Here is a 13,902-nt window from a genome sequence, read left to right as displayed (position 1 = left end):
GGGAGAGCATCCTCATTATTTTATAAGAGGTAATCAATGGACTTTAAGCCTTAGATGAATCAATACAATTCAGGACAGAAAGCTGCTTATCTAATGTGAGCAAGAAAGAACTATTGATTTGAGGGGAAATGAAAGTGCTGCAACTGGAACACATTTATATTTTAACAAAATGTCAGAATCGTTTGATGAAGGGACATTCAGAAGATGAGTTTTATGAACCATAAAAGAAAAGGAAGGAAATTGATCTTTTTTTAGCTTCTTCAGTATATCTCTCTCCTTGCCTGAAACTCCCTACTTAAACAAATGCCTTTTGCCTTTCCAAACAGAAAAAAAAACAGTTCTTTTGATATACAGTATATCACGGACATAAATGAATCCCCAGCACAGTTCTCATTACAACTTTTAATGAAAAGCAATTCTTCCATTAAATTGCATGGAAGAGAGCAACAGCAGAGACTTTAATATTCCATGAGAGTGAGAGGCACTGCACCGTTCAGAAATAGCACAGCACTGAAAAGGCGACACAAACACTGGAAAAGCCACTACCAGCAGCTTACAGGAGAAACAGAAATACTGCAAGCAGGCTGGAATGCAGAAGGACCGAAATGCAGGGATGGAGACACCAGACAGACATTTGAAATGCTAACAGACAGGAAAAAGAAAAAAACATTTGTGCTTCCTAGCATTTTAAAAAAAATGTTGCACAACCCCAAGCCTCACACCACAGGATGCATGCAGCACACAAACAGGGCTTGAATAGTGATGCTTGAGGAACTATGTAGGTGGACAACCCACAGACGAATTTCTGAAGATGACACCTGGCTTAGCTTACTAAAAATCACTGTCAGAGCCCCCAGTATCAGTTAACTGAAGGTATTCACACTGCCCATGCAATTTGTGCCGACTGTGCTTTGAGACACTACAGAAGGTGTTTTTGTGTCGTATAAAGAATGACTTTCATAATCTGTGATTTTATTGTTTAATGATTAACATTTCAGTAGTAAATTCTTGTTTAGAGCTTCCCTTTTCTATCTGCGATTACTCTAAAGGTTATTTCAATACAGCTCCCAAAACTACTGTTTACATCATACACTACTGTCAGTAGGTCAAACAGCAAATGAGTTAGCCTTAAGTCAAACACAGTCACCATGATTCAGTGGAAATTACACAGTAGAATCTTTGACAGTAGGTAGAAGGATGGTATTTTCACGGAGAAATGTTTTACATTTAAAGCAAAGCACACAGTCCAACACTGAAAAATCAAAAAAGTTCAGTCAGCATGATCTAGTGCTAAACGTTAACATGTCAAAACATTTGACTACAGAAATAATAGACAACATATAAAGTATCAAATTAAACAAAACAAAAACTAGATGTCAATGTTTGGTAATACAAATACTGTGAATACACTAGACAGGGATCTTGGAATCTTTTAATGACTAGGCACAAATCTGATTATATCCAATAATATACAGTACACCTCAGTATTTCCCCCCAAGCAAAATGTGCTATAACAAAGTACTATTAAGAATAAAAGATGAAAGGTATATAACCTGCTCAATCAGGAGTTAGCCCAGAAGAAGCAATTACTACTGCATTGAAGATAAGAAAATGAGCAGGTAATTTACTGCTAATTTACTTGGGGCATCGCGGTTTCTAGTTCTGGCCACCTAAAAAAAAACACCCGAGAAGATTATCTACTGCAGAGCAGCCCGATGTTCATTCCATGTAAAGCATCCAGACAATTTCTGGAATTGTGCTCAGAATGAAGGGAGGGAGGACGGTGTATACAGTGTTTGGCTTTTACGTGATTTGAATGGTGTGTGATGGGGGAGCACAGCGAGCTCGTGCTGGTTTTTGGGCCCAAGGAGCCAAACGGATCACAACACGACTACATTTTGTTGCTCGGCACATTTTATGAGCCAGAAACTCCTGCTGCAGCTGTGATGCTTCTTTATCACGGCAACACAGTTACATATTATATGGGCTACCCTTTATTTTCTCCGCTCGGTTCTTCTACATGAGTCAGACAGCTGATCGCGGAATCAGGGCCTTCAAATTCATGAGTGACAAAGCTCAGGTTTCGGTGGGAGATGTCATGGCTCTCTGGCTCAGGATCTGCGCCTGTGGCTGGAAGGTTGCCGGTTCAAATCCCGCGGCCAGCAGAGGAATCCTACTCCGTTGGGCCCCTGAGCAAGGCCCTTAACCCCAACTGCTCCAGGGGCGCCGTATAAATGGCTGACCCTGCGCTCTGACCCCCAGCTTCTCTCCCTGTCTGTGTGTCTCATGGAGAGCAAGCTGGGGTATGTGAAAACACAAATTCCTAATGCAAAAAATTGTATATGGCCAATAAAGTGATCTTATCATGATGGCAATCTTTGGGTTTCAATGGAAAAAATGCTATAAAGAAAACCCAGACACATACCTGAACTCATGGCTATGATATACACATAAAGAATAATTTGCTCCAGTTAAGAATCAAACATATGAGTACGACAGGACACATTTTATGGTGAAGTATGTTACAAAAAAGGTATAACAGTGACCATGCAATAAAAAGGCCTAGAAGTTTAGGTTAAAGAAACACCTGATAACTAGACAATATCGTCAATATGTCTACATCGATCCATTTTCTAACTGCTTTCCCCAATGCAGAGCTTATCCTGGCAAGCAACAGGCACAAAATGGGTGCACCTTGGACACGGACACAAACACGCAGACCGATTTTCCCAAAGGCCAGTTGACCTACCAACATGTCTTTGGACTGTAGGAGGAAATAGGGGAAACCCACTGAAACACAGGGAGAACATACAAACTCCACACAGATAGTAAACCAGGAATTGAACGCAGAGACTAAAAATCCAGGCCGCCCGCACTGAACATCTGACCAAGTCCTAACCGAGTCCACGAGCACAGGCTGTTCCTGACACACCGCGGGAGGAGAGGCCAAGCCGAGTCTTAGCCAAGCTGAGCCAGGCTTCCGGAAACCTCTCTCTCTCGGCCAGCAGCAGGTCTGAGAGACAGCACGGGTGAGAGAAACAGCTGCCAAGACTTCGTCGATTTTCGATGGAAAACAGTACAGTATGCCTGGATGCCGCTGCCATTTTGTGGAAAAATGACCTCATGCTGCCAGATGCAGATGAAGCCAGTCCCAGAGAGAAATATTTTAAAGGAAGCAAATGCAAAACTGAGCACTATCTTCTGCTTGTATTACTGGGTTAGGTTAGCCTGTAGCTATTACCTGGGCCAGACATGCAAGGCACAAACTGTAGGCAAACCCTCACCGCAGAGACAGAGCTCAAGAGTGTAGTTAACACATCCATCGACCTAAACACTTAACTCAAGAAAACCTTCACTATTTCACAGCTCCTCATACTGATTTCACAGTCTCTTTTAAATCTTTAGCTTCAGCAGAATTGGCACCCACAAGGGACAAATCCATAAGGGGAACAGCAAATGGGGGAAAAAAAAGGCAAAACAGATGCCAGTACAGTCAGATGGTAAAATATGACAGTGGAAAAATACCAGCAATATTTTAATTAAGGGGGCTGATGATCACAAAACAGGATTAAGTTATTCAGACCTCATCAAAACTTAATTTCTTTAAAAACTTTTCACTATTTATTCAATTAATGAGCTGCTACACGTTCTGTTTTATTGTGTGCCCCGAGTGATGTCAAGATCCCGAGGCTATATGTGTTGGAACATCAGACACGTGCTCTAACCCAGTTCTTCCATCTTCCTGCTGTAATGCAAACTGATAACTTACCTTGCGTTCCCTTTGAGTATTCACAATGAATTAATGTTTTAAAATGTCACCGTCGTCATTGGCTTATGCTCAGTCCTTCTTGATCCCTTAGTGTGAGACTGCGTGCTCTGCTATAACTTCACAATGTACTGTAAACTCCTGTCTAGTTTAACAGGTGTTGTCGTACACCCGCGAATGTGTCACCGTCCAATCAACGCACCTTCCCAATACCTGTCCGTCTTTACCAGTCAGACAATGTCGACTCTGCAGAACGCAGTATCCAAACCATCTCGACATCTCAACGGTTCTGAAACTGGTTAAAAAGGTTTGGCCAAAACGAGGCTGAACTATACCTAGAAATCTGCACTACTGAAACGAGGCTAATATTGCGAACGGCGATCTAGGGCGGTACTTTACCAGCAAAACCTCTCACTTGGCAAAACCTGCAGGGTCCTCAGCAACTAGTTCAAGCCCTGTGGTAACGGCACTATGCTCTAATGTACCTTCATAATCAGAGCGACCTGTGGGGAAGACTCCAGTGGCGGAGAGGTAGATGAGCAGCACGCTGTTGGCGGGGAGCTCCTGGGGAAACAGAGGCGAGACCAGCACAGTTTGAGTCAGGACACCAGACGCCCAGTGATGCAGAAAACAGCCTCGATTAAACATCCCGCAGACGAGACAGAACAGGGCAGGCCACGCGCGTCTGTGCCATTTAATCCTCCCAACAAGATTATCTACTTATCGGTCAAAGCTCGAGTTAAATTAGTTCGCTCGAGCGTTTGTCGCCGATGCCGGAGGAAAAAACAGCCCCAGGAATACCACAGACAGGGGCTGAATGAAAATATTCAGCCCCTTTTGAAATTTTTCCATAATTTCTTACGTTGCAGACCCAAATAGAAACACATTCCTCTACAACGTCACAGAGAAAAGAACATTTTATGGGGTGCTTAGCAGCTAGGAGAACTGCTGTCAGTAAAAGACCTTTGGCTCTGCGAGAAAAGTCATGGTCCACTAGGACAACCTCAGACATACAGCCCGAGAGACACTGGAGTGTCTTCAGGACAAGGGAGTGAATGTCCTTGAGGGGTCTGGCCAAAGCTCAGCCTTGAATCCAGATGGGCAAGGCTGACCAGAGACTTACCCACGGAAACTCAAAGCTGTATTCGCTGCAAAAGCTGCTTTTACAAAGGACCAGCCAGCTGAACTCGAAATACAGATGCCAGATTTGTCACAGTCAATACCACAGACTGTGCCATCTCTGCACAGTGGGTTTAACAGAGTGGCTGCTCTCCTGCTAACAAACTCTTCCCCGTAAGGAGATCTGAGCGACGTTACGCCATCTCTTGACTCTAGCTGTCCGGAGCCCTGTGCAGAGCTGATGTGTTGCACAGCATGTCACTTATTGAGCTCTGGCGTACAAAAAACGCTACAAAAATCGATTTTTGTCAAGTATTCAAATTCCTCAAAGGCACTGACAATGTCAGTGCAGCAGATCTGTGCGGGACGAACGGTGACACATGAACCAGAGGACACGGGGGGGAAAACTGTGGAAGTGCACTTAAAACTGAGAACAGGAGGCACCTCTTTACGCAAAGGGTTGTGGGAGTGTGGAACAAGCTACCCAAACATGTGGTTGAAGCCTTGGCTACTTTCAAGAAACAGCCAGATGAGGACCTTGGATTAATGAGCTAATAGCTACCCAGCGTTAGGATGGGCCTGGCGGCTTCCTCTCATTTCTAACCTTTCTTGTGTTCTGCTGCATACAGAAAATCAAGAGCGAGAGGCAAAGGAGTGTCCCCATACTGTACATTTCTGTGCTGTGCTGGCAGAGGAGAGCAGGCAGATGTCAGACCTTGAAGGAGGCGGAGAGGAATGTGTAGAGCTGGCTGAAGGTGGGCTTATACAGCAGGTACTTGTGAGGGTTCTCCCTCTTGGCCGGCTTCTCGCTCGTCTCCTGCGGGGAAAGAACAGCCCACGCGCGTGACGAGTCAGGCCGGGGGCTCCTTCGTGCTGAGCACTCCCCCCTCCATCACATCACACCCACTCTCGGAAGGTAACCCTGCAGAGCGCAGACCACCTCAGCAGCCGTGCTCGCGATAAGACAGACAGCACCGTTCTGAACACAGCAAGGCGGTGTTTATAACCAAGTCAGTGAGGAGCATTTATCTTGACTGGCACACAAATTAACCTGCCTGCCTCCAATCAGTCATCACAGCAAAACAGGGGTGTAATACAACAAGAGTGTATGACAAGAAATCTGGCATGCACACATCTTGCCAACAATATATACACATACAGGGTGCTATATTGCATCACAAATGAAACAGTTTTAAGGTTAAAAAAACTGGTGTGCAGCTATAAATATCCAAATTGGTATTGCTGAAGGTTTATACCTACAAAAATGCTATAAACCTCTGACATTGGCCTTAATCAGGATTAGTAATAAGTCGCATCTACTGTACATAATACGTTATCTCATAAAATGTTTGTTTCTGCATTTAACACATCATTGCATTCATACGGTGTCCTCCCAAAAATAACAGTACAGTTTATGGTTACGCACACATCACTGATCTTGGGCAGATTAGGTTAAAGTATACTGACAAGCACACACTGGCTGTGCACTCCAGAGCTGTCAGCTTCTAAACCTCTCTCAATCACAGACTGACAAAAACAATTTGCACGCATACAACACTCGGTCTCTAACACACCCACTGTCGGAAGTCTCACAAGGTCTCAGAGAGCGACCTCAAAATCTGCACCACGCTCAGCAGAGGAATGTACTTTCTGATTAAGTACCTTTAAGCCAGTGCAAAACAGGAGCTGAAAATAATGAAAATAATGAAAATGACAGTAGCATGTTTCAATGATGATCAACTGCTCCATCATTAATATGTTACAGATCACAGGCAGAGTGGTTTAGCTAGTGAGCCTTCACTGAGGTTTTGAACTCTGCAAACTGAGGTTTTGAACTTCTGCAAAGCCTGTCGAGGACAGGTTAGCATCAGTGATCCAAGTTAAGCTGGCAGCATCAAATCATGGCAGTTTGACAACGCCTGACCAGTTTTTACCAGCTCCGTTGCCTGATCTGGTTTTCCTCCTGGATGAGCATTATTATTTAATTCACTGATGTCTGCATTGGTTTTATTCTTCTTCTGAAAACAGGCCAAAATGTTACTTTAAGCCTTCGATTAGTTACATGAGTGCTTAACAGAAATGAAATCCTGATGACTCAAGTCTAGCTTCAGGTTCAGGGTTCAAAACTAATATTACTAAGGAATAAGTGGCATGATGCTGATTGGTGGAAAGAGTTTTTATTCAATTTGCACCACTCACCAAAGTGCCTGGCTTGTTCATCTGCGTGGCCAAGTTCACTGGCTCTCTCTCCAGGGCCTGGAGCATTCGGAACATGTCAATCGTCAGCTCACTGAATTTCACCTGCAAAGCACACATACGCACACGGTCAGGGAAGGCCTGTAGCCTGCCTGGACAGACTGACAGCGGCTCTCTTTTTTCTAAGATCTGCAGGGTTCAGGACTAGCTAGAGCAATTTAATGCTCAGCGGGCATTGCTTAAGTGTCTTAAGAAGCATGGTAGGGTTGTTTTGAGAAGAATAGTTAAAAAATGTATTTGTTTATTAAACTTTATTAGGAGCATAAAGGCCTTAGAATGACTAATTGAGGAGACTTTTTTGGCAAGCAAGCGGAGTTCAATGCCGGTTTGAGTGCAGGCTCTCTCAAGAGGCCGTGCACACTTTGTCAAATGCTACTGAAGGCTGTTGTTCAGTAGAACATCAACACAGACACCCTCATGTCTTTACGCCCACAGTTAGCGATGCCAAAGCTCTGGAAGGGGTATAAAATGAAAATCATTGCCAAGTTTTGGGAAAAAAACAGCCTGAAACCAGTGTGCAGAGATGTCCCGTACCTGGTTGGCGCAGTTGCCGATGATGAGGGCGTCTGCCAGGGTGAGCTGTCCCACGATCATGCCCTGCTCCAGCTGCGGCACTCCCCCCTCCTGCAGCCGGTTGGAGGTGATCACCACAGTGTTGTCGTCGTTCAGCACCATCACCGGGTCCGCCTGCAAAACAGGACCATCAGTGGCTGAGGACAACGAGCCTGCTCCGCCACCGGGCCGGGCAGACTAAACATCCCCACAGGCCAGAGAGGACGACACTTCGCCGCAGGCCAGAGAGGACGACACTTCGCCGCAGGCCAGAGAGGACGACACTTCGCCGCAGGCCAGAGAGGACGACACTTCGCCGCAGGCCAGAGAGGACGACACTTCGCCGCAGGCCAGAGAGGACGACACTTCGCCGCAGGCCAGAGAGGACGACACTTCGCCGCAGGCCAGAGAGGACGACACTTCCCCGCAGGCCAGAGAGGACGACACTTCCCCACAGGCCAGAGAGGACGACACTTCGCCGCAGGCCAGAGAGGACGACACTTCCCCGCAGGCCAGAGAGGACGACACTTCCCCACAGGCCAGAGAGGACGACACTTCCCCACAGGCCAGAGAGGACGACACTTTCCCACAGGCCAGAGAGGACGACACTTCCCCACAGGCCAGAGAGGACGACACTTCCCCACAGGCCAGAGAGGACGACACTTCCCCACAGGCCAGAGAGGACGACACTTCGCCACAGGCCGTGGAAGTTCTCCACTGGCTCACCTCAATGAAGGCCGCAACTTCCTGTAGCACCAGGTTCCACTCCAGCTGGTCCTCTGTGTTGAAGCGATGAGTGTAGTCTTCGATCTCATCCGATAACTCCTTCAAGAAACGCCACATTACAGATTCACTGATAACCCACAAGTAAAGTGTGTTTGCACTACAAAAAAAAACTACACATAACCATAAGACAGCACAAGCACAGTATAGCACCAACAGCAGGGCCAAATGCTCATAATTCGCGCTGGTCAAACTCAAAGTGTTGTCACACTTCTTTCTGCGTTTGCTTTCCTTACAGCAAAAGAACAAAATAAATTCCCTTCTGCGTACGTACAGGTGTTGATAATCCCATCAAAGGACCAGTTGCCGACCATTTATAACACACTGCACGCTCCAGGAGGTTTTCCATCATTTTCAGGCCGGGGGTGGGCAAGGGTGTTCTGCCTATTGGGGAGGCTTGTGGGGTTGTGTGTCAACCTCTTACTGAACACACACGTTCGCACAGAAGACAACAGGCCTGACAGCTTACACGTTCCCTACTGCTGAAACGGAAACGTTTTGCGCAGCTGGCTTCAGTAGTTTTATTACAGCTGGAATGATTGGAGATGAATGTGCTGGGTGACTGTGGCTTTTACTTAAAATCGCTCTCTTAAGAATACAACTACATTAACAACTTGCATCTGTCGAAAAAATGGATCGGTAGCAGGTAATGGCCAAGAATCAATCACTGCCACTGCTATCAAATTAAAGACGTATAAGGAAGGGGAGGAGCACAAAACGTGTGTATGTTGGCAGTTCATCTGCCAGAGGCACCCTGTACCTTCACCAAATCCTTCACCAGGTCCATTTTGTTGAGCAGGAGACAAACCACAATGTACCGTGCATAGTACCGCAGTTTCTTCACCACCAGCTCTGGCCTGAGAGACAAGAAGAGAAATTTCAGCAACTCCTTTCCTGAGCAAGGCTGAAGTCCATGCCTCAGCTCCACCAGGATAGTTCTGGACAGGGCAACCTAACATGTCTCAGCTGGAAAGGCAACCAAACACAGATCCCCACACAAGTTTTTCCAGCCTTAATCTTAGGCAATGGTTACACAATCCAACACTGTTAACGCTTTCATGAGCTTTGGTCGAAGACGATAAAGCATTATGTACAAAATGAAACAGAATGTGCTCACTGTTTCCCTCAAGCGATGGTACCAATTTAAAGAAAGGAATTTCACAAGAGACGGCACAATTACTGGATAGAGAAAACAAATCTCTTGAAATTAACGGCAGGCTTTGCTGGTTGCAAGACTGAAATGCACTGACTTTATTAATCCTATTGTCACGGGCTGTGACTCACCTGTCCTCTTTACTGACTTGGGAGTAGTAAGACCTTTGCCTTATTGCCGAATAGAAGGAAAAAGCTTCATTCAAGTAGCTAGTTTCCGAAGTGCGTAGGCTGGAAGCACAAAAAAAGAAACAGACTTTACCACAAACAATAATTTACAAAAATCTGATTTAAAACAATGCATTTCTAACATTCCTGGAGAGCAAAATCAATGTATTGTTAACAAATGTATTAAATAATCATGATAAGCTACACATTTGAGTAAAAGATAACAGATTTGTTATACTAATTGTTAACAGCAGGTTTCAAGTATTTAATCTCGGGTTCTCCATTAGCTAATATATTGTAGTGGTTTGTTGTTAATCTGCACTCGCATAAAAAACTTAGTTCAATGTGTGAAGACTGATGTTTTGGAAGATACTAAAACTTTTAAATCTACAGATGCACAGAACTCTATGTGCTATTACCCAATGTGGTAGTGACAGGCCAGACTGGACCATATGGCAACAAAAGCACCATGTTTCCTTATTACAGCATGTCTGTGTCCCTGGACTGGAGGATCTGCTGTTCTGATAAGGTGATTCAGCTGCCGCCTGGCTTCGGTGCTGTGACTTACTAGTAGTGATAGTACAGCTGTCCGATTTTGGAAGCCACTTCCCCGATCTGCCATCTCTTCAGGCCATACCGGTTATCCAGCACCTGCCTGTTCAGACACAGAAGAGCTGTGACAGTGCTCCGAGTCGGCCCTGGACTTTAATTCCACGCTGGCCAGCCAGTGCTGGTTGTGGCGCCCCCCCCTAACTCCAGTTCGCTATCCCAGCCCGTAATGTGTTGAGGAAAAAAGCGCATAATGAATTAGTGAGATCTTCAGTCCCAGCTCTATCAGTCTCACGCGCAGGCTATCAGGAGTAGGAGAGCACACCTGGTACTGTCTGCGATCTGTGACATCAAATTTACCCCCATCGTCACAGATTACTTGCCAACTTTGCGGCCATCTTTCACGACAAAAACACTGACCACTCTTCCCAGAAACTGCTTGTGGGTGGGATGGCAGGCTACTCTCTTTATTTCTGTGGGCCCACAGCAGGAAAACCCTCAGGAGTTTCCATTTCCTTATCCTCTGGGCTAGGTTAAGCGTTTATTGGGGCTCTCGGAGGCAGTTTAGCACTGAACACTTTAGTTCAACGTCAATGTACAGTATTTAGTATGAAGATTAACATCTATAACTACAGATACAATACAAGAAATCTTTGTGTTTCCAGAACGGTCCACATCAACTTTTACCACAGTGCTGAATGAAGTTACAACCTAAAATTCAGGAGAAAGGCTTGAGCCTCATCTCGCGCACTATAAATCTTGCACCTGGAAGTTCCTGTAGTGTAGAGAATTTCTCTAATGCCAGTTATCAACTCACAGGGAGAGTACAGACCCGCGGACATACTTTTCCATCACCGACCTGTCAGAGCCTCTTGTCCCTTCACACATACAGAATACCCTCAGTCCTGTGTTAGCTTTTGAGTGTGGTGCAATGCTGACTCACTGTCTGCAAAATACAACCCATTCATCAACCTACACCAGGTAGCCTTGGTGCACTCTTTCACTCACTGAAATGCTTTTTGGTATAGTTCCATAAGTCCATTCTGCATTTTTGCAGGCTTTTTTTTTAACTGTCTAAACATATTGGTTTGCATCCATCATGTTTAGCTTCTCATCATATAATTATTAAAGTTCCTGCGTCACTTACCTAATGACTTCTGATATTACAGTCTATTTTTTCAAAGACATGAAGGACACGAAACTCTGATATAGGTACTAGATGCAATATGGCAGATTGTCAGACACAGAAATGGAAATTCACAGCAACCAAAAGCTATTAACTACCCTGAAGTTCAGGTCTGAAACTTTATACTCATATTCTTTTAGGTGCAGGACCATTCAGCAGATCTAAATTTAGAAAGAAACACTTTTTTCTGACTATTAATGACCTTCCATACTCACAGTGCAGGACTAAATATATCTGACAGGTCTTCCTGCACATTATTTATTTATTATTCATCTATCTATTTAAGTCTCCTGCATGGGTTATATAATTTTAGTGTTAAAAAAAAAATAGAATCTAAAAATATGTCAGTTCTCCATTAACATTTCACACACAGTTTGCTTGACATAAACTACTGTGTTTCTTTCAAAAGAAAGTTCATTAACATAAGCTTTAAAGAGATCCTTTTACCACATCTCCTGTCATATAAAATCAGTCTATAAGTATTTAGAGTATTTTTCCCTCCTATCTATCAATTTGTCTTCGGTTTGTACTGTACATTATGACCTGAAAATCTCCGCTTGAGTTAGATGTACTGTCCCCAGATGAACTGTTGTGCAGAAGTTCAGAAACAGCAGTAAGTTGGCGATTTTTGTGCAAATCAGTGCATTCACACAAAAGAACTGAAGGGCATGTGGACCTAGGACTGAAAACATCAGGTCATCTTTATGCACAGGGTTTTAAGGACCAGGAGATATCTGCTCAACTATGCAGAAAAGAAGATCCTCTTTGATCCTTAAAGAAAGAGTTGGACCTAATAGTTGAAATAAAGAATGATAAGAATGATTGATTACATTTATATACAGTTTTTGTTCCAAAACATTCCCCTACCACACAGCACATTAGTGGAGAAGTGTGAAAAGGTTTCACCAACTGAATTAAGGTTTCAATTCTACAAGCCCAGAGTGGGATTCAGTACTAGTACTCCAGTACACACATCTAATATCATGCACATACGACCCCTTGGATGCCTTGGTCTTTAATGACCAAGCAGTCAGAATCTCATTTTAATCTCTTATCCAAAGGACAGCACCTCCTATAGTATACCACCATGTCCCTGGTGACCATACTGCAGTTTTTGTCAATTCTTGTCCACAGGGAAGATCACCCCCTACTGGTCCACAAACAGCAGAGAAATGGTTTCTGATCCAGGACCGACCAGGCCCAGCCTTGCCTAGCAGCTGAGATCTGTTCAGAACAGACTGCAAAGCAGTAGCACCGCTGCTGGAAGGAGGGCAAGATCCTCATTTCACTGCGTTACGACTAACCAAAAGAGCAGCTGGTGCCACATCACTTTTGATCAAATGTGTATTTGACTTCAATATGCCCTTTTTGCATTCTGAGACAGTGGAATCCCCTTTATCTCGTGTTCCCACAGAGTGTCGGCGCATGTGAGCTGTGTGCCACAATAAGACCTTAGAGCTTACACTGGTTTATTGAAAAACTTCAGAGACAGCTACAAAGAACGAAGCAGGAGCATCATTTAACTCAGTCACCCCTACAGAATTATCTGCTGTCTTCTTTTTCTCTGTACAGAATCTCCTGTGCGCTGTCGGCCCTACGATGAGGTTCAAGAGGGAAGACACGTGTTCTTCCTACTGTTTTAATTGTTCTGCATATTTCTAACACTCCTGTGCTTCGCCTGAGAGGGGTGCAGAATGAGGACTGTCCCGAGCTGTGATGCAGGCACTGCCCCGGTGCAGAATGGGATGTACCTGTGCTGCTGCTGGAACTTCCAGAGTTTGGTGTACACGTCGAAGGTCCTCCCGAAGTACGACTGCCACTGCTTGTGCCCGTACTGTGGCAGATCCCTGGAGGAAGAGAAAGCAGAGCCGCTGTTAAAAGTCAAAAAGGATAGGGGGGAAAAAAAACAAGCGTACCGTTACTGAATATTTTGTTTTTGATTTACTGTATCGGATAATGCAATTCAGAAATGGATGGAGATGGGATGTCCTTGAGAATTGACTTTCGAAAGGGATGCGTTGAATAGTGGTGATAGAAATCAGACAGCCGCTAAAACATCAGTCTAGGTAGTAACAGATTAAGGATTAACAAATGCATTGTAAGTTTCATAAACCGTTTTGAACTTCAGGATCAAGGGGGAAAAAAAGCTGACAAAGACACCTTAAACATCTGTCTCCACCTGTCAGTGTGTTGGCTTTGAGCACAGTTCTGAGACCCACACACATCTGAGCCCCGGGTCACGCCAGTCACTGTGACCGGGACTCGGCAGATAGCAGCGCGCAATTGGCTCAGCGTCACCAGGGGCAAAGCTGGGAATGGAGAGTCAGTGGTCTCTCCGCTGCCAGTGAGAGAGTGATACCTGTGACTTGCA

General features: G+C 44.8%; 1 protein-coding gene across 5 annotated transcripts in view; it reads right to left on the bottom strand.

Moving 5' to 3' along the window:
• scai (suppressor of cancer cell invasion) overlaps positions 1 to 13,902 on the bottom strand; it is a 50,393-nt gene that overhangs the window by 10,017 nt on the left and 26,474 nt on the right. For all 5 annotated transcript variants that reach the window (XM_069183212.1, XM_069183210.1, XM_069183213.1 and 2 more), the window contains 9 exons: positions 13,283 to 13,378; positions 10,365 to 10,451; positions 9,761 to 9,859; positions 9,237 to 9,333; positions 8,420 to 8,518; positions 7,676 to 7,828; positions 7,085 to 7,186; positions 5,601 to 5,702; positions 4,252 to 4,330 (listed from right to left, as the gene is read on the bottom strand). In XM_069183212.1, coding sequence (XP_069039313.1) covers positions 4,252 to 4,330; positions 5,601 to 5,702; positions 7,085 to 7,186; positions 7,676 to 7,828; positions 8,420 to 8,518; positions 9,237 to 9,333; positions 9,761 to 9,859; positions 10,365 to 10,451; positions 13,283 to 13,378 — 914 coding nt within the window. The remainder of the gene's footprint in view (positions 1 to 4,251; positions 4,331 to 5,600; positions 5,703 to 7,084; positions 7,187 to 7,675; positions 7,829 to 8,419; positions 8,519 to 9,236; positions 9,334 to 9,760; positions 9,860 to 10,364; positions 10,452 to 13,282; positions 13,379 to 13,902) is intronic.

The sequence above is a fragment of the Lepisosteus oculatus genome, chromosome 24 (genome assembly GCF_040954835.1).
Source record: "Lepisosteus oculatus isolate fLepOcu1 chromosome 24, fLepOcu1.hap2, whole genome shotgun sequence".
Taxonomy (NCBI): domain Eukaryota; kingdom Metazoa; phylum Chordata; class Actinopteri; order Semionotiformes; family Lepisosteidae; genus Lepisosteus; species Lepisosteus oculatus.
Note: the sequence above shows the minus strand (reverse complement) of the source record. Positions and strands in the feature narration are given on the sequence as shown.